Source organism: Mustela nivalis (assembly GCF_964662115.1).
Source record: "Mustela nivalis genome assembly, chromosome: 5".
Classification (NCBI taxonomy): domain Eukaryota; kingdom Metazoa; phylum Chordata; class Mammalia; order Carnivora; family Mustelidae; genus Mustela; species Mustela nivalis.
This window is the reverse complement of record NC_139024.1, coordinates 144,733,028-144,753,293: the sequence shown is the minus strand read 5'-3', so window position 1 is coordinate 144,753,293 and position 20,266 is coordinate 144,733,028. Positions and strand designations below refer to the sequence as shown.

General features: G+C 49.0%; 2 protein-coding genes and 1 long non-coding RNA gene across 5 annotated transcripts in view; 2 read left to right on the top strand and 1 right to left on the bottom strand.

Annotated features, from left to right (window-relative positions):
• SIRT5 (sirtuin 5) overlaps positions 1-20,266 on the bottom strand; it is a 117,798-nt gene that overhangs the window by 96,037 nt on the left and 1,495 nt on the right. The gene's annotated exons all lie outside the window — the stretch shown is intronic.
• GFOD1 (Gfo/Idh/MocA-like oxidoreductase domain containing 1) overlaps positions 7,618-20,266 on the top strand; it is a 103,278-nt gene continuing 90,629 nt past the window's right edge. Inside the window, exon 1 of one of the 3 annotated variants that reach the window (XM_082730231.1) lies at positions 7,618-7,908. In XM_082730231.1, the coding sequence (XP_082586357.1) occupies positions 7,656-7,908 (253 nt within the window). In that variant the 5' untranslated portion in view covers positions 7,618-7,655. The other 2 variants (XM_082730233.1, XM_082730232.1) reach the window with 2 other exon arrangements.
• LOC309864579 lies at positions 8,309-18,750 on the top strand. Its single transcript, XR_014311619.1, has 2 exons — positions 8,309-9,131; positions 18,372-18,750. It is a non-coding gene; the product is annotated as an uncharacterized lncRNA (long non-coding RNA).

The window sequence follows — 20,266 nt, the reverse complement described above, 5'->3', positions numbered from 1 at the left end:
CCTATTGGACCTGTGGGATCCTGAACGAGAACTTTCTCTACCGAAGCAGGACTTCCTCTTGGTTGGGCGGGGGCAGTTATCCTGAGAGCTCTGTGTTGGTTGTCTTCCTTTGGCTCCATCTGTGGCCCCAACAAAGCCTTGCCTCTGCTGATGGTTCGTCCCGGCCTCTTTTCTATCCATGTTGGGCCCAAGAATCCGATTTCTGTAAACGAGGGACAGAGCTGAGAGTCCCCCAGGCCATTTTGAGGGGTTTGGATTGTATTGAAGGTGCAAGAGGAAAGCAGTGGAGGCGTTTCATCAAATGGCCAATGCTTTTATTTTTTTTCGTTTCTTTCACATAATATTTTATTTTATTTTTTTATTTTATTTTTTTTTAAGATTTTATTTATTTATTTGACAGAGAGAAATTACAAGTACACTGAGAGGCAGGCAGAGAGAGAGAAGGAAGCAGACTCCCTGCTGAGCAGAGAGCCCGATGTGGGACTCGATCCCAGGACCCTGAGATCATGACCTGAGCGGAAGGCAGCGGCTTAACCCACTGAGCCACCCAGGCGCCCCTCACATAATATTTTAATTGAAGTATAGTTGATGTGTAATTTTTTAAGTTTAGGAAATATATATCTATTATATATAATAGATATATATAATATATATCTATTATATATAATAGATATAATCTATAATATATATTATGTAATATCTATTATATATAATAGATATATAATAGATATGTTTCCTAAACTTAAAAATTATATATATAATACATAGATATAGATATAGATATGTAATTGACCTATAATGGCCAGTGCTTTTTAAAGCTCTGAGGGGCGCCTGGGTGGTTGGTTCAGTAGTTTACCCTCCCTCTGCCTTCAGCTCAGGTCATGATCCCAGGGTTCCTGGGATGGAGAGGCATGTAGGGCTCCCTGCCAGCGGGAGGCCTGCTTCCCCCCCTCCCTTTGCCCCTGCTCATGCTCTGTCTCTCAAATAAATAAATTTTTTTTAAAAAATTAAAAAAAAATAAAGCTCTCTCTGCTTACTTAGGGGTGGGAGGCAGCAAGAGTGTGAGGGTCTACCATGTTAAGAATCTAGGGCAGGAGTCCAGGGGAGAGATGACAGTCACAGAACCGTCCCATGCCCCTGTCCCGAGGAGCACAGTACAGGCTCAGTACTGCTTTTTCTGACCTGGACACAGCTCAAGGGAACCCCTGCTCAGGGAGCCTGTTGACCTTTGCCAGGGGAAGGGGAGAAAGAGGAGAAATGCCAGCATGTGTCTTATCTCCAGAAGGCCAAGGGCTGTGCTGTCCCAGGAAAGCAGAGGCTATGTTATCTACCCTAAGTTCAGGGGCTTAGTGGTAACAGACTATGATTTTGGAGCCTGGTGATTTCAGTCAAATGCCTGTCTTTATGACCTACCTCAGGCACGTTAACTTTGTGTGTGTGTGTGTGTAGCAGTTTCCTTCTTGGTCATAAGGGGGATAATTGTACTTAACAGCAAAAGCTGCGAGGAGTGAATACATGCAAAGTTTAGAGCCTCATGTGTGGCAAGCACTCAATAAATGGTAGTGATTATAAAAAACACCCCCTCCCCAAAGAGTTGAAGGTAGAACCATTAATGGGTAATTTTTAAAACTCTACTAAGGATAAGTTCAGGAATAAATTTCAGCATTATGCATATTGGAGCTGCTTAGTAGGACTGCTCCAAGATCTTTGACAGTCATTTGGCAAAGTTATATTTCTACCAAAAGTAGAATTTCATTCTACAATGGATTAAGATTTATAGGGATGTTGGGTATTTATGGATACTCTACTAAAAATAATCAAAACTTGTTTCTACATTGTGTGAAAAAGAATAAACAAATTTAACTAGATAGCGGGATTTTCTTATTTTTCATGAAAACAATATAATAGTTTTAAAATTGTGGAAGCAAACCAAATTATTTACAGTGGCTACATAAGGTTGGAGAGATTAAATCTTATTTCTGAAATTTCCATAATATGTATAAGTAACTTGTACAATGAAAATACATAAAATTATCATTAAGCTGAGTTAATATGAGAAGAAAATCCATTTTATCATCATCCTAGGACTGTGAATAAAAATATGAATCCCCACTATTTTTATTTCTAAAAAAAGGTTGAGAATGTTCTTCTTGGAGTCACATGACGATCATCTTAAATGACATTAAAATAGGCCTCAAATCTTCACCCAAATGCAAATGGTAGAGATCGGCAGATAAATCACGGAATGAGGGGAAAGAAATTTTTAGGCTTATTTTTAGAACCATTTAAAAGGCTAAGATGTCAGATTGTGTCAGGATTAAGTTTCCAGGTTTCAGAGGGTTTCACACAAAGAACATGAAGAATAAACGCCCCAAAAAGAAAGAAATAAATAAACTTTGTGCAGGTACAAAAAAAAAAAAGAAAGAAAGAAAGAATAAACACCAAGAATAAACTGTGAGAGTATCATGTGCAAAAGCACTGGGGTTCAAAGGTCCATGTTATCAGAAGCTCAGGATCCATGCATGCTAAGAGCCATCCTCCTGTGCCCTGGACTGTGAACCAGTAAGACACAAATGTATAGCCAGCCTCTCCACCAACCACAACCTGGTACGTCAACTTTTTCTCACTTCCCACGTCCGATTAGCTACTCGGCCAGGGAGCCATCATCTTGTCATAGCAGAGTGCCTGCATCTTTACTCCCATGCCTGTGCCTTCCTTCACTCTCTGGGTATTGCAGTGGTCCCCTTGCAGGGCTGTGTGGGGTGCATCTCCTTGCAATTCCCCTCCATGATGGAGCCTGAGTGCTGATTCTAAAATGCCAATCTGGGGGTGTCTGCCTGGCTTAGTAGGTAGAACATGCAACTCTTGTGTGTGTGTGTGTGTGTGTGTGTGTGTGAGTTGGGGTTGTGAGTTCAAGCCCCACCTTGGGTGTAGAGACTACTTGAAACAATTTTTAAAAAATCTTTAAAACTGTTCACTGTCTGCTTTACATCTTTTAGTGATTGTCCATCATGTTCTGGCCCCTTCCACACAAATCCTTCTACCTTGAGTTAGCCTATTTTTAGCCTCCCCAATCTAGAAACTTCTCCCCACTATAGTCTAGCTAACAACTGCAGCAAGTCTTTCAAAACCTGGGTCTAGTGCTTTCCTCTCTCTGCAAGTCTTTGGAGGCTTCCCATTCTGATTGCAAAGCCTTCCTCTGCTCCCAAATCACCCCCTGGAGCTTCCTACCATGGCATGAACCACACTATATTGCCATTGTCCGTTCATGCCTCCAATCAGCAGGCTACCAGGCATAAGCAAACTGAAAGCAGGTGCCCTGCCTTACTCAGCCTTGGTTCTCCAGGGTCTAAACCATTCTTGCACATAGCACTTGGCACAGTTCTAAGCAGTTTATAAATATTAACTCATACGCTCTTCATAATATCACATGGTTATTAGAAGAACATATAAACATTTGTTCAACAAATGCATATTGAGTGTCTAGCAGGTGCCAGATCCAATTTTAGGCACTGGGGATTCAAAAGTGAACAAGACACACAGACTTCTGATCTCCATGAGTTTATAATCTGTTGAGGCACATGGATGATAAACAGATAAACAGGTATATATTATGTTGTGGGGCAGTGAGAGGAGATATAAAGAAAAATAAACCTAGACAAAGGAATGAAACGTGACAATGATGTCACTGTAGCCAGGATGGTTGGGCAAGGCAATCTGAGGAGGGGATATGGGAGCAGAGACCTGAGTAAAGGGGGGAGAGTGAGTCATGTAGATATGTCGGGGTAGAAGGGGTGCATGCAGAGGAAACAGCAAGTGCAAAGGTCCTGAGACACAAACAGGTTTTGAGGCCACTGTGCTGGAATGCAGGCAGTGGGGTGGAAAGCTTTAAGTGAAGAGGTGTCCAAGGCAAGGGGTTAGCTCAGGAAGAGCTTTTCAGGCCATCCTGAGGCTATTGGCGTTTTCACTGGTAGGTGTCAAGCCTGGGGGGACACGTTAGGATTTATCTTTTAAAGGTTCTCTCTGTCTGGGACACCTGGGCTGTATTGTTGGTTCAGCATCTAACTCTTGGTTTTGGCTCAGGTCCTAATCTCATGGTTGTGAGATCAAGCCCCATGTTGGGCTCTGCACTCGGTGTGGTGTCTGCGTGAGATTCTCTCTGCCTTTCCTGCTAGTGCTTGCTCTCTGTCAAAGAAATATTTTAATATTTTAAAGACTAGAAATTAGATTGTTAGATTTTAACATCTAACATTGTAAAAAAAAAAAAAAAAAGTTCACCCTGGCTGCTGTGTGGACTGCAGGGGAAGCAGTAAGTGTGCAAGGAGTGTGACCAGCGCAGAGGTGAATGTTGTGGTCTAGGCGGTGAGGATGGTGACCCCGAGTTCCCACCACGCAGGGAAGCTGTCAGACTCTCGATGCATTTTGCAAGCTGAGCAGACAGGGCCTGCTGATGCCTCCATTATGGAGAGTATGTGAGAGAGGACCCTGGATGCCTCCACGGTTTTTGGCCAAATAGTGGGCCGGCAGTGCCATTTGTTGAGATGGGAATGACTGGGGGGAAAATGGTTTAGGGGGTTTGGGGGGAAAGGGGGAAATTAAGCCTTTTCTTTTAGATCTATACATATGAGTTGCTGCCAGGATTTAGTTTTGTCTTCTATGAAATAGGGATGATGTTTGTTTTATGCATTCGATGAGAATCAAATGTCATCATTTTCTTTCGCTATTATACAGATTTATTTTATTTTGTTTTATACACAGTTTGCTTAAAAATAAACACAGGTTTATTTTTACTTACATAAAAGCCAAGAGTAGAGTTCCCTTTAAAAGAACACAAACCAGCTACTTCTTCCTGCCTAGATATTACTGCCCTCATATAATTGGCTCTCCTATCAAGAACCGATGTTGGTAATACACCTTCTCCATATTTATTTAACATTTATCTGGAGCTTACTATGTGCCAGACTCTATGCTAAGGACCTTAGAGAAATAGTCAATACAGTCTTCCAAACGCCTTTTTTTTTTTTTTAAAAGATTTTATTTATTTATTTGACAGAGAGAAATCACAAGTAGATGGAGAGGCAGTCAGAGAGAAAGGGAAGCAGGCTCTCTGCTGAGCAGAGAGCCCGATGCGGGCCTCGATCCCAGGACTCTGAGATCATGACCTGAGCCGAAGGCAGCGGCTTAACCCACTGAGCCACCCAGGCGCCCCCCAAAAGCCTTTGTATATGCCATTATTACCCTGACCTAGCAGATAGAACGGTGGCCCCAAAAGGGGAAGTAATTTGCTTAAGGTCCCACGGCTAGCAAATGACAGAGGACAATGAACTCCAGGTACTCTGGCTCTGGTTCCAACCCCAATGCCAAGTGCCACATCCCCAGCTCCAAATGAGCGGCTGCCATCGCTGACATGTGGCCTGGCCTCTTGTGCAGGGGGATGGTGCCTCGCATCTGACACCACTGCCTGGACCCTTTGCCCCTGTAGGCGTTCCTGCCTCTGTTCTTAACAAAAACATCTGCTCAAAAGAAGCCTGTCAGTACAGATGGCAATACTCCTTTTGTCTCAGACCTTCCCAGGCCGCTGGCAGCCACTCAGAGCACTCAGTGTCCTCTGTGCTTTTCTTCTAACGCCCGGAGGTCAGCCACCTTCCCCCATTGCAACACACGAGCCTCTTTGGTATACTGCTCTCTCCACGCGCCCGCCCCACTGCCAGTTGTTACAAGCGGTTTTAAATGCTTGCAGATATCACGTTTTCCACTCCCGTGTTGAAGCAGACCATGTGCCACGGTAAGCTGAGTGAAGACAAGAGAGGAACATGCCCGGACCCCTGACCTCTCAAGAGACTTTGAGCTGGAAGCCAAGTCCCGTACCTTTCAGCTTTGGGTCCCGCATCCCGGCACCAAGCCGGCACAAAGTGGACATTCGGTGAATATTCATTTATTTAGCAAGTGCTTATTGAGGGTTTACTACCTACCCGCCGGCACGTGCCCAGGCAGGAGCAGAGGGTGGGGGTGGGGATGGACGCTAGGGAATGGGTGGGGGTTGGTGTAGGGCGGCAAGCGGCGAAAGAAGCCAAAGCCAGAGGTCGAGTGACCTGGCGCAGTTTCTTCTGGCCAGGGCGTCCTCTCCGTCTCAAAACCCAGACATGCACACACGTGCCGCAGCCGCTTGGGGACCCCACACCTAGCGTCTGCTCAGGCGCTGGCCTCGCGGGGAAGGCAGAGCCTATTAAGAAGCCTGGGAGGAAGGCGACCGGCCGGTGCTCCCACTGCGGGAGGGGTGGCACAGGACTGGAGCAAGCTTGCTTGGGAGAGAGAACTCTCCAGCTCACCGCCCAAACTCTGGAGCCATGCCTGGATTCCAAAGTCAGGCCTGCGGCTTACCTATCGTGTGACCTTGTGTAAGTCACTTACCTTTCCCGGGACTCAACTGCATCATCAGGTAAAGGGGTTGCACCAATAACCTTAAGGTTAGTGCAAGGATTCAGAGGGAGGGCCTGGTAAGCGTCCCTACAGTGGTTCTCTGCACGAAGGAAAAGCTCCCTCTCCGCCGCGCACCCCTCGATGCCCGCCCCCCGCCCCCAGACTCCCAGGGGACGAGTCGCCCACTGGCCGCTTCCCAGGGACTGACGACACGCCCAGAAGGGCGCGCCGGGCCCTGACGGATTTATTGGCCTGCTTGGGGCGGGGTTTGGGAAGAGGCGAGGGAGGGAAGGAGGAGGTGAGGGCGAAGAAAGGGAAGCCACCGAGGGACCGCGGGCGCTCGGGGCGGGGCGGGGGGAGGAGCCGGGCTGGGTTCCTGGGCCCCGCGCGGCGCGCACCGGGAGCCCGCGGCTGCGGGGCGGGGGCGGCGCGCCGCGGCCAATGGCGCGCGGCGCTGCGGCGGGGGCGGTGCGGCACCACCCCGGCTGCTGACAGCCAAACTCCCCAACTCCGCCCTCGTCCCCGCGGGATCCCGGAGCCGGAGCCGGCCTGGGGCCGAGGCCGCCCGAGCCGCGCGGTGAGCGAACATGGCAGCAGAATGAGGAGGCTGGCGCCGGGTCGTGGCCGCCCGCGCCGCGCTGCAGCTCGAGATCCGCGCCCGGCGCCCTCCGAGCCGCGTGCTTAGCCGGCCTCCTGGCGGCCGCTGGATTATTTCATTCCGAGCCGCGGGCGGGCGAGAAAGGGGACCCCGCAGCCTCGCGGGTCGGTGCTCGGGCAGGCTGTAGAGGCTCGTGCGTGCGAGTCGCCGGCTGCGGAAACCACGCGGGAGAGAGCGGGTCGCCGGAGCTGCGGAGGCGCGGACGCGGGGATGAGCCGGCCATGGGGCGGCCGCGGCGGGGCTCGCCGAGCCGGCCGGCGCTGCGGCGGGGGTGCCGCCTGAGCCGGGGCTCCGCGGGGCTTCGGGGCCTCGGGCGCCCCGCGGGGGTCCCTGCCGCCGCCCCCGGGAGGGACGAGAGCCCCGCGTGGCGGACACTGCAGCAGACGCCGTACTGAGGCGCCCCGAGCCTGCTCCGCCCGCAGCTCGGTGCGCTCCCGGCACCCGGGCGCCTTGCCCGGGGCACGGGCGGCTGGCGCACCGCGGCGAGCCGGGCGCAGGACTGGCTAGAGGGGTGTGTGTGTGAGCGCGTTGGATTGGAGATCTGAGCTAAAGCAGAACCCGGCGGACCAGAGCAGCCATGCTTCCCGGGGTGGGCGTGTTCGGCACCAGCCTCACGGCCCGTGTCATCATCCCGCTGCTGAAAGATGAGGGCTTCGCGGTGAAGGCGCTGTGGGGCCGCACGCAAGAGGAAGCGGAGGAGCTGGCCAAGGAGATGAGCGTCCCCTTCTACACCAGCCGCATTGACGAGGTGCTGCTGCATCAGGACGTGGACTTGGTGTGCATCAACCTGCCGCCGCCCCTCACCAGGCAGATCGCTGTCAAAACCCTGGGTGAGCGACCCCCTTCCCTCTCCCCTCCAGCTCCTTCCCTCCCCTGCTGCTTTTCTGCCCTCGCCCCCTCTGCATCCCAGAGGCTTACGAGGCATCCACGCCGGCCCGGGGACCTGAGATGCCACATGCCACTCGGAGCTCCCTCCTTCCTCATCCCCGGCCTTCCCTGCCTCTGCGCTTCTTTCCTCCCTTCTGGCACCACCTGGACGCGCCTTCCCACGTGCGTGGCGCGGAGGCTGGAGGAGGCGTGTGTTCCGGGGCTGGCGACGAGCCGGATCCGCTGCGGAGGACTGGGCAGGAGCCGCGCTCAGGAAGAGAAAACTAAGTCCGCAGCTGTGCCTGTTAGTGCCCCGAGTGTGTGCGTGGGTGCGCGCCTGCGAGAGGCGAGTGCGCGGCCCAGGAACGCCCGAATGAGGGGCCCCACACGTGTGGCGGATATTCCTGGGGGCGGTGGACTACCTGACGGGTAGCAGCTGTGGCGCCCTGCTAGGCCGGTTTGCTTCTTACTGCTCTTAGTTCGGTGTGAGATTAGAATGGGGTGTTCAACCGGGATGATTCCGCCTTCGCCGTAAGCGAGGATGGCGGGACTGGTTGGATGGGGGTGGGGGACGACTGCCAGGGGGGTCCTAGGTCCGTAACCAACCGGTTTGACAGAACCACCAGGGGGAATTGAACTGTCGAGTGTGGCAGCTGGGGAATTGGGGATTGTCTTCCGCGTGGGTTTGAAATGATCGATCTTAAATTTGGGGGGGGGGGGCGATGGGCGCACTAGTTGCGGAGGCAGGGATGTTTTGTGTGGGAAAAGGCCCAACGCAGCCAGTTTCACGTGGGAGCATGCTGTAGTCCCTCCTTAATAACCATCAGGAAAGTTCCCAGGCCTGAGGTTGACAAGCAGGTTGGGAATGATTTCACCGCCCCTTCGCCATCCGGTCCCCCCACCAAACCCAAGCGGTCTGAACACTCAGAACTCAGGAGCATCGGTGTCCCTGCCCTGCCCGGAGGAAACAGGAGCGCATAGTTTGTCCACCAGCAGTTTTTGTACGTTCGTACCTAAGACAGTCTCAGGAATACTGCTCACTTCTTACTCTCCCAGGAAATGGAACACCCACCTTAAAAGCTGGAATTTTTATTGATGAGGAAAGAGACAGAGCTTATGGCACAGGACACGACATTAAAGAAGAGTAATAGGGCACGAGCAGGGACAGTACTCAAGCCAATCAATGGTAATTTATGTCATCTTGGAAGGCATGTCTTATTTTTTTTTAAACTGGCATGAATTTAGGGTGGGTGAAATGTACCTATATGTCAATTCTATCTTCAGAGATCTAGGACCGGAAGATAGAACTCTTTCTTCCTAGAAAACCACTTTTTTTTTAATCAGGCCATTCTGCTCTTGACTCTGAGCAGGGACTTCTGATAGAATTCCTAAGAGGCTGCCCAAGGCTGTCCGTTTGTTTTCATGTTAATTTCATTAAGTTTCTGACCTTTGTGCCTTATTTTCTTTGGTCTTGAATTGAATGGCATTGGGTTCTGACTTTCCTGTTTGATGTAATCTTATGTATTAGGTTGCTCACCTTTGTGTTTACAGGGGATCTGTGCATTATCAGATAGCTTATAACCATCCAAATAGCATAAATCTGTTAGAACACTTTGTATCCAACAGGTCGGTCCTGAGCTCTGTTTTATAGAGAGCCAATGACTGGTTATATCAGAAAGACCTTGTAACACTGCTTTTCCCCACTGTGGCAGCACAGTCCTGCAGGTCAGCACTGGTAAGGCCTATCTCCAGGAGAGTGACCATTTGGAGAACAAGGATGTTCCTGTTTTCTGACCATCTCTTGGGGGCTCTGGGTTGGAGAGAAGTGGCACAAATAATACATTTCTGGATACTTCTGTTCTTATTTTCAAAAATTCCTATGACTTTTTTTTTTCCTTGACAAGATTAACATGGGTTACCTCTTGAAAACCAAGCAAGGGTCTTCAGAAATAGACCTAGTTTAATAATCATGACTGAAGATTAGGGTTTTGTTTATATTTTTGTAGTAAGTCTTGGGGCTTTTTTTTAAAAAACCTGATTTTGCAGGTAATTTGAGATACTTCGTGATTATAGAGAATGCTGGGGGTGGGGGCATTGAATTTAGGTGAGGCTGGGCTTTGTCTCATTCCCCAGTTGTCTTCACTGGAAAATGCCCAGAGGTCCCTCTCTTTCACATTGTATCTGCAAGTTTGCAGCTGGGGCTTCGTCTTGGTGTGCTTGGCTGTCATGGTTAGAGGTCCAACACACACACACACACACACACACACACACACCAGAGGAAGTGAAACACCCGAACAGTTACAGAGCTGGTTTGGCCGTTGGGGGTTTATAGATGGTGGTGTTTGCCTGGTGTTGAAACAAGCCACTGTTGACTGGCCCCAGTGAAGTGTCCTTCTTTTGGCCAAAGCCTGGCCTTTGAGTTGCTTGCCCAGCGATGGCAAGTGGTCTGTGGCCCTCCATCCACACTCAGGTCTCTGGTGTGTCAAGGTGAGGGATGGTCTGGGGACCATGGAGGAATAACACTTGGAGTCAGTAGAAACATAGACATCCTCCTTGAATTTCTAAAAATTCCCTTGAGATCCGTCCTTTGGTGAACTAGGCATTTCTCTGTGGTAGAGACTTTCTGCATCCTTTTGTACAATTTTAACGCATGCCAGGCAATGTGGCAAGTGCCTTGTATAAAACACTCCCCTTCACTGTGAGAATGGGCCCCTAGCATAGACGTTAGCCCCGTTGTACAAATGAGGCAAACTAAAATTCAGAGAGCTGAGCAGCCTTGCTCAGGCACAGACAGCTAGGGATTTGAACCCACCCTTCTGCCTCTTTTCTTGCTCTTCTATCCCCTAAACTTGCTTCTTGGCCTTAGTTCCTTCTGTCAGATCCAAGTAGCTCGGATGAGATCGTTGGCGTTCTCCTTTGTTCCCGTTTACCCCACGCGTGGAATCTGTTCTCTCTTGACTCTGTTCCTTTTTCTCCATCATCGCTTCCTCCGTAGAAGGAACGAGGCCCCTACCTAGGTCTCTGAAGCGAGGTTCCCGCCTGCCCCTCCACACCGCCGCCTGCCTTTGTCTTCCACACCACTGCCAGCCTTTCCTTGAAGAACCGCAGGCTCGATCGTGTCACTGTGCCCCCACTTTCGTCGCTTCTAGGAAGAGTCTCGACTTCTTGGCTTGACTGGCAAGGGCTGGCCTGTGATGAACTTTGCCCCGGCTTCTGTCCTGCTGGCCGTTCTGGAACCCTAACGGGCTTCGGCTAAACCCAGAACTCCTGGTGTGTCCTCAGACGGACCCTGTTTGATTATAGGTCCATGCCTCTGTCTGGAACCTTCTGCCTTGTGTTTGTGATGGATGCCTGTCCGTCCTGCAAGACTTGGCCCCAGGGTTGCCTCCTCCCTGAAGTCTCGCCCCTCACCTACCCTGCTGGGCTCGCAGCACCAATAGCTGCCTTTTCTTGAACCTATTTTAGTGCATTTGGGTAAAATTTAAATTTCACTTAGTTATTTGGAATAGGTTCTATATCCACGTGTTACGAATGGTAAATACTATAAAAGCATACAGTGAGGGGTAAGTGACCCCCAGTCCCTGTTCTTCAACTAGAGGCAGTGCCAGGTTGTTCTGTTGTTGTTTTGTTTGCTTTTTTAATGTCAACCTTGGAAGGTTTTGCTAGGTATGTGTTAGCAAATAGGTGTCTGGGCGTTTTTTAAAGCTTTTTGACACAGTTGGTAACATCTCATACACACTTATATAGCTTGCTTTTGTCATGCAACAGTATTATCTTGAGAAGAATTTATGTATACGCTCACATACACACCCATATTCATGTAAAAAAAAACCAGCATAGGGAAGTATCCATGTTATTTTTTTGCTGTAGTATTTCATTATGTGGATAAATCAAAATTGACTTAACCAGTTCCTTATTACTCAGCATTTAGGTTGTTCCCAGTGTTTTGCTTCTCCAAATGTGTAATGAATAACCTAGAACCTATTTCCCTTTGCACACACACCAGTGTGCTTGTAGGGTAAATATGTGAGCTGCTGGTCAAAAAGTATGTGCTCATTTCCTTTAACAAAGATGTTGCCCAATGAACTGGCTCCTGAAGTGACGCTGCTGTTTGTAGGTTTCCTCGTGTGCCTCACTCTGCAAGCCTCTTGATTGCCCCGTGCCTGAAGGCAGCCAGGATGGGCTCACTCACCTTTGTTTCCAGTGCAGCTCAGTTCCCAGCCAGCCTTGGGGGTGAGGGGTTAGTCAAATCCCAAGTCTGATTTGTTCTCCAGCCCCTAGACTGGGCAATGAGCCACCTGCTCGCTGCCTCCCTAGGTCCACTCTTGTTCCTTATCCGGTCTAGTCTCTATACAGCAGGTGAGTGGCATACAGACACGTATGTGGTTCTATGTCCTTCCCTGCGCAGAAGCTGTCTGTGGCTTCATGTTCTTGGTAGCGCTGTCGCTGTTAGTGATGACCTCTTTCCGTTTGTTTGCTTGTTCCCTTACTTGCTATTTCTCTCCCCAACTGGAAAGAAATTTCTTTGAAGTAGGGCCTGTGCCTGCTTTGCTCACCAGGGTGGCCTTATCTCCCCTAGACAGTGCCAGGCGCTGAGTCACCCAGTAGGCACACTATAAATATTTGCTAAATGACGAATGAATGCCTTTCCAATGAATGAATGAATGAATGCTTGGGGAAGGCAAAAGATTACCAGCTGGATGGGTCCATCAATCAGTAACATTTTGTGCTGCCTGCCTAGCCCAGTGCCTCCCAGACATTCACACAGGCACTCACCCCCTCTGCCCCGTGGGGAGTGAAGGTGGGGGAAGGGCTAGGGGGCCTGGGTTGAGGAGTCTTGTCAAAATGCTGATTCCAGGGTGGGACCCAGGGTTTAGAATTTCTTTCTAGCTCCCAGGTGATGTGCCTGCGGTGGCGGCCAGACACAGAGATGTGGTGGTAGCTCTGTGCCTTTGAGAAAACAAGACCAACCCTGCTGTGAATAATTAACCTGGCTGGGGAACTGTGTTAAAATAATTCGTTGACTTTAGTGTGTGATGTGACGATGTCTGTCTTCATGTTCCCTGCCCCAGTATTTGGAGACCTTAGCGCAGACTCTGGGGGAAGCCTCTTCATGGGAGGGGCAGGCTCCTTTGGGATGGGAAATAAGGCCGTTGAGTTTCCTTGAGCATTGACTGCACATCCGTCTTGCCCGGTCACGTTCGGCATCCTTAGCTGAGGACCTGGAGCACTGTGCCCTTTGTGCCCTTTCCTGCCCTCCTGCAGACTTTCCGTGGTTGCCGACCCCCCCGTGGAGGGAGGAAGCAGGGCTGGGCAGGCGTGGTGACCACACAGGCAGCAGTAGGGAGGAGATGATCAGACGTCCTCTTTGGACGTGGTAGTAACCGTTCTGGAATCCCAATTCCCCCTCGACCTCTCTTCTGGATGTATTTCTCTCCTAAGACTGTGTGGAAGAGGGAATTGTGTTTTTCTCTCTGGCTTTCTGCCCCTGAGCACTGAGTGAAATGGTTTTGGTCTGTCAGCTTGGAATAGGGTTGAGGAAGCCCTGGGGCATTATGTAAATGGCAGAGATGACTGTGTACTGTTAGGAAAAGTCAAGCATCACCAATCTCATTTCATCTAATTGAAATTAGGTGCAGTTGAGTGATTATTTTGCTGATGATATCTGGCTTTGAAAATGTATGAGTGAGAAGAAGCTATAGGAAGAGATTGGGCATTTTGATCCTAAAACGGGGGAAGAACCCCCCCCCCAAAAAAAAGTGGAAGTAGGGGCACCTGGGTGGCCCAGTTGGTTAAGCATCGGCCTTTGGCCTAGGTCTTGATCTCAGGGCTGTGGGATCCAGCCCCACATCGGGCCCGAGCCTGCTTCTCCCTCTGCCTTTGCCTTTCATGCTAATGCTTGCTCTCTTACAAAAAAAAATGGTGGAAGTAAATAGCCTGTTTTAAGGGTTTCACCAAGAAAGAAATACACTGGCAATTAGTTACATATATTGATTGAGGGCGGTCATAGCCCATCACTGTAGACAGCGTCGTGATTGACAGACCTGCTGATGATAGAAAAGGTTGGCAGGTTACAACTGTATAATCATCTGCTGAGCCTCAGTCTTCTGATCAATAAAATGGAACTAAAGATACTATGATACAAGATTGGTATGACAGTTACAATCAGAGGAGGTGTATAAAGACTTAGCCACCCTGCCCCACCCCGCTATCTGTATAAGTTCCATAAATGTCATTCTGTTTCCCCTCAGGGTGGTCAATTCTTCAGCCTATTCCAAATGTTACTTTTGAAGATTTGGTTTTTGTATGTATTAGACATGATTCCCTTCTGCCAGATTCAGAAAATACAGTTAAAAGGTTTTAAAAATTCTTTATGTATTTATTAAAAGATTTCTTTCTTTCTTTTTTTCTTTATTTTTTAAAAGATTTTATTTATTTACTTGACAGAGACAGACAGATCACAAGTAGGCAGAGAGGCAGGCAGAGAGAGAGAGGAGGAAGCAGGCTCCCTGCTGAGCAGAGAGCCCGATATGGGGCTTGATCCCAGGACCCTGAGATCATGACCTGAGCCAAAGGCAGAGGCTTTAACCCACTGAGCCACCCAGGTGCCCCAAAAGATTTCTTTATTTAGAGAGAATAAGGGGAGGGAGAGAGGGACAGAGAGGGAGAGAGTCTCAAACAGCTTCCCGCCTGATGTGGGGCGCGATCCCACGACCCTGAAATCATGACCTGAACCGAAACCCAGTGTTGGATGCTTAATCCACTGAGCCACCCACATGCCCCTTTTCCAAAATTTTTTATTTTTTAAAGGGAATGCGCCTAAGCCAATCTTCAGATGTGGGGTTTACTTGCTTCCTGGGTCCGGGGTGTGGAAGGCACTGATGGTGTTCCCAGGAGTGCACCGTGTTGCTGTGAGGATGTACCATTACCTGTGGGAATAATGCAGGCCTTCCTCAGAGCTTAGGGGCAGGGACGTAGCGGAGGCCTGAGCAGGTGCCTGCAAACGCTGAACTCTGTGTGTGGGCCCCATCCCCCATCCTTCTTTAGACCAGGCCCTGGGTTTGGGACAGAATTCCTAAATACAAATATTATGGGTTTAGAGACCCCCGCCCAGCCCCCACTCCCGGTGGTCCCTGCTCGCGTCTGATGCTTTCTCTCGGCTCAGTCCTCTTGGAGGTTATCTGGTCACGTGGGGGGGTCATCACAAAACACCATGGGGACCCTCTACTGGCGGGAAACGGGGCCGTAGGGCTTAGGAGTGCTCCACTCCTAGAAGGCACTGATGCCGAGGCCACAGACTGGCTTGAAGATTCTGCAAACACAGACCGTTCTTGACTTTGTAGGTTCTCTATATCCTTTCTTCAAATACACGCTTGGCATTTCGCCGCTTGGCATAATGGCCGTGGTAAAAAGCAGTGGAAAGAGCACACGTATGGGACGATAAACTGATGCCTGCCTTGTCGTCATTATTATTACATTGAGGGTGTCCGTGTTGGTAAAATACGGGATGGGAAAGCAGATACACATAACTGGCTTTGTGAGGTGGTTCTATGGTCCAGCCCCTCCTGCCCAGCCTTCGCCCGCCAGCCGAGGACCGCGGTGAGGCAGAGACCCGTTAGGGTAGCCTCCAAGGTGTCAGGAGTCAAGAGTAAGACGGAGGTCCTGGGAAGAGGAATTTCTACCTTCAGATCGCTTCACACTGGAAACTGCAACATCAGCCCTTCCTAGGTCTCCAGCCTGCTGGCCTTGCTCATCTTGGACTTGCCGGGGCCCCATAATTGTGTGAGCCAATTGCTTAAAAAGAAACCTACCTTGCTCTCACTTGCCCACGCATGGTCTCTCTCCCCCTCCCCTCCCCCTCCCCCCTTCCCCTCAGCCTCCCCTGCCCCCATCCCTCCCCTTCCCTCACCCCCACCCCTCCCCCTCCTTCCCTCTCCTCTTCTGCTCCCCCCTCCCCACCTTCTCCCTCCCTGCCCCTTCTCTCTGTCTCCCCCCCCCAGCCCCCTCTTCCTCCCACCTTCCTCCTTACCTCCTCTTTCTCCCCCTCTTTCTCTCTCTCTCTCTCTCTCCCTCTCCCCACACATCCCCCCACCCCACCCCACCCCACCCCATTACTGGTTCATTTTCTCTGGAGAACCTTGATGAATCCATGTTTTTTCTGGATCAAGTCCGCCCAGCCAGGCAAGCTGGGAAGTGATGGACCTGATGGGTGGGTCTGGCGTGGAAGCTGCTCCCTTGAGCCCCGCTGGTGCATGTGGGTCCCTCGGAGAGTACTTTCTGAGCATCTTCCTCTAAAGCAGGAAGACCTTGAAGGCAAAACAAATCTTCTGGGTTCAGACTCAACCAAGGGGGGCTGTTGGGGGGAAAAGGCTTTCAAATCTTCATTGCCAAGACCCACATGAACCCTTTAACCTGACCAGTTCTGCATCTGTCAACAGGGCTTTGGGGAAGCCGGCTTCTCAGGTTTAAGCAAGCCGGGACACCTTGGAGTTTAGACTTACCTTGAGAATTGTTAATGCCCTGTGGATTATTTAAAAATTTCAGAAAAAATAACTTTCCATTAAAATGATACGACGTGTTTGTAAAATTTCTAATTTCCAACTATAATAGGTTTTATGGTACCGAAAAGCTCTTTTAGCTAGCATAATATCTATAAACTGAAGCCATAGAGTTTTGAAGCCCCAGTTAAGTTGGTGTGTAGCTTTTGCATTGCTTTTTTGCTTTATTAAGATAAATTTGATAGAGCATAAGGTTTCCCCTTTGAGGTTCACTAACTTCTAGTAAATGTATATAGTCTTGTAGAAAGTTTTAGGATACTCCCAACATCCCCAAGAATTTCTTCCTGTCAGTTTGCAACTAGCCCCGATTCCTGTACCAAGCCCCAGGCAACCATGCGTGTGATCTATACCTATCATTTTGCTTTTTCTAGAAATCTCTTATAAATGAAATCCCATAACGTGTAGTCTTTTGTGTCTGGCTTCTTTCACTTAGCATTTTTTTTTAAAGATTTTATTTATTTGACAGTGAGAACACAAGCAGAGGCAACAGTAGGCAGAGAGAGAGTGAGAGGCAGGCTTCCCACTGCGCAAGGAGCCCAAGGCAGGGCTCGATTCCAAGACCCCAAGATCATGACTTGAGCCCAAGGCAGACACTTAACCAACTGAGCCATCCAGATGCCCTTCACTTCGCATGTTTTTGATCTTCACCCACATTGCTGCATCTGTCAGAAAGCCACTCCTTTTTTATTGCCAAGTAATATTCTGTTGTATGGACATACCACAGTTTTGTTTATCCGTTCGCCATTTCGCTTGGTGTTTGTATTGTTTCCAGCTTTTAATGTAATGAATAATGCTGCTGTGAACATTTACACCCAAGTCTTTTGTAGACCCAGGCTTTCACTTCTCGAGGAAAGATCTCTAAGAACGGGCCTTTTAACTAACTGCCAAACTGCTTTCTGAAGCAGCTGTACCTGTCCAACTCTTGGTTTCAGCTCAGGTTGTGATCTCAGGGTCAAGATCAGTGCCAAATCTGCTGGAGACTGTTCCTCTCTCTCTGCCCCTCCCCCCGCTCATGCATTCCCTCTCTTTCTGTCTCAAGTAAATGAAAAAAATTGAAGTAGCTGTGCCATTATATATCCCTACCACCTATGTAGGAATATTCTATTATTTTTATTTATTTTTTATTTTTAAAGATTTTCTTTATTTATTTGACAGAGAGAGACACAGTGAGAGATGGAACACAAGCAGGGGGAGTGGGAGAGGGAGAAGCAGGCCTCCCACTGAGCAGGGAGCCCAATATGGGGCTTGATCCCAGAACCCTGGCGAAGGCAGACCCTTAATGACTGAGCCACCCAGGCGTCCCAATGTAGGAATATGACTGAGCCACCCAGGCGCCCCAATGTAGGAATATTCTAATTTCTCTACACTATCACCAACACTTGGTATTGTCAACCTTTTTAAATTTTTTTTAAAAGATTTTATTTATTTGAGACACACAGAACATAAGTGGGAGGTGGGGGATGGGCAGAGAGAGAGGGAGACTCCCTGCTGAGCAGGGATTCCCAACATGGGACACAGTCCCAGGCCCCTGAGATCATGACCTGAGCTGAAGGCAGATGCTCAACGGACTGAGCCACCCACGTGCCCCATTGTCAGCCTTTTTTGAGTGCAGTCAGTATTATAGTTAGTATGTTGTGCGATCTCATGATTTTGATTTGCGTTTCCCTAATAACTAATGATGTAGAGCACCTTACTGTATGCTTCTTAGCCGGTCATAGGTCTTCCAATTTCTTGAGCAATTTTATATTAGGTTGTCTTCCTATTACTGAGTTGTAAGCATTGGTTTTGTGATTTTTGTTGTGGTGTTAAGTTAGGGGTAGACTGTTGGGTTTTCAAATACTTCCCTTTGTTTTTGATTTTGGAACTAGATGCAGCTGAACAAATTCTCCAGCCCAAGTAAAATCAGCTTTGCCAAATATCCACTGAAATGGTTCATGATGTAGAAAAGCGAGACGGCCATGTGAGCGGATACTGACGCCCGGGACCCCGGCGTTGCTGTGGGCCCCGATGATGCGCTGAATGGTCTTTTGGGGACATTTCCAGTTTGAAGATTATCCGAGGTGGTCCAGGATCCTTCGGTCGCTTATTCTGCCCAGTGTCCAGAGAATGTTTCTCTTCTTCATTTATTTTTATTTAATTAATGTTTTTGAATGCCTGTAGCACTGTTGTTAGCTGTGGTAGCAATACCCCAGATAGTAAGATACGGTCTTTGTTCTTGACACAAAATAAACATATGCAAACACACAACAACGCAGTGAAGTCCATGATTAAGTACAGAGTGAATTGTGATACTGTGAGGCCAAGAAGGATTTGCTTATGGCAATTGATTAGCCCCAAATATCAATATTGGAATCAGGGTCTGTCAAGACCTGGGTAGCTTCTCCACGCCAAGCCACACAGGTACTAAAATGAAGGAGAAAAAAACAGAAAACAAAAAAACCCCAGAACAAACCAACCAACAAACCCAACAATAAGGCAGAGAATTCCCCTCCCAAAAAGTGTTATATGTGTGAATGGGGGGCTTGCACAGAAGTGAGATCTGGCAGGGTCGTCCTGTAATAGGTGGTGAATTATCGCTGTGTTGTCTTCTAGAAGGGCTGGATCTAGAGGCTGGTTAAAAAGTTCACTGCTGAGCCTGTGTTTCACTGAGTGGGGAACTTGAGTTTGAGGTTAGAGATAAAATGCGCTGGGCCTGTGAGGAAAGGCCACACGGGTCCCCAGGGGCCCTGCTCCTCAGGCAGCAGGCGTCCCTGAGGAGGTGGCCTTGCAGATAATGGATCCTGCCTGACAGCAGAGGAAAGAGGAATTTCTGAGGGCCAGATGGTCCAGGAAGACCTTCTGGAGGAGGTGGGGCTTATACTAAATCCAGAAGGGGGCTTGCGGGGGTCATAGTTACATAATTGTAAAGGAAGATAATAGAAAGTTCTATGATATAAAGTCCTTTCCAAGGCATCACTTGGTTCTGGAGCAACACTTTGAGGAAAATTGTGTATCCTATGACTGACCACTTAGGACAAAGGGTACTTTAAGAATGTCCAAAATTTAGGGGCACCTGGGTAGCTCAGTGGGTTAAAGCCTCTGCCTTCTGCTCAGGTCGTGATCCCAGGGTCCTGGGATTGAGCCCTGCATCAGGCTCTCTGCTCAGCAGGGAGCCTGCATCCTCCTCTCTCTCTGCCTACTTGTGATCTCTGTTTGTCAAATAAATAAATAAAATCTTTAAAAAAAACCTCCAAAATTAAAAAAAAAATTTGTTCTTATCTAGAATTATTATTATTATTATTTTGCCAGCAGATCACCCCCCATGCCATCAGCAGTAAGTTCCACTTAAATCTTTCTCTCCCCTCAGTTCCAAATGGCGACAGTCACAGATGACACAGCTCTGGGGTAGGTGAGGGAAACAGCTTGGAGGATCATTGGAAAGAACCCCCTTGAGAGGAGCACAAATGGCCGCCTTTTAGGGTGTGAAAAGAGTTACAAAAATCCATTCAGCGAGAGCACTGTAAAGACAAAAGCTCCCTGTGTGACGGACTCGGGGGACCATGCTGTGGTGGAGAGTGGGGTCAGCTGAGGATGGGGGAGCCTGCTCCGTTCCTGGTTTTGTGTTTGTGTCCGATGGCAGTGAAAACTTGGAAACTTGCGTCCCCCTGTGATACAGTGGAACCCCTTATAGTACAAGGGTCAGTTCCGGAATGGGGCTGTGATTCATGGCATGAGAAAGGATCAGAGGATCTCCTTGGAGAAGGACACTCAGTGCTTGATGTGT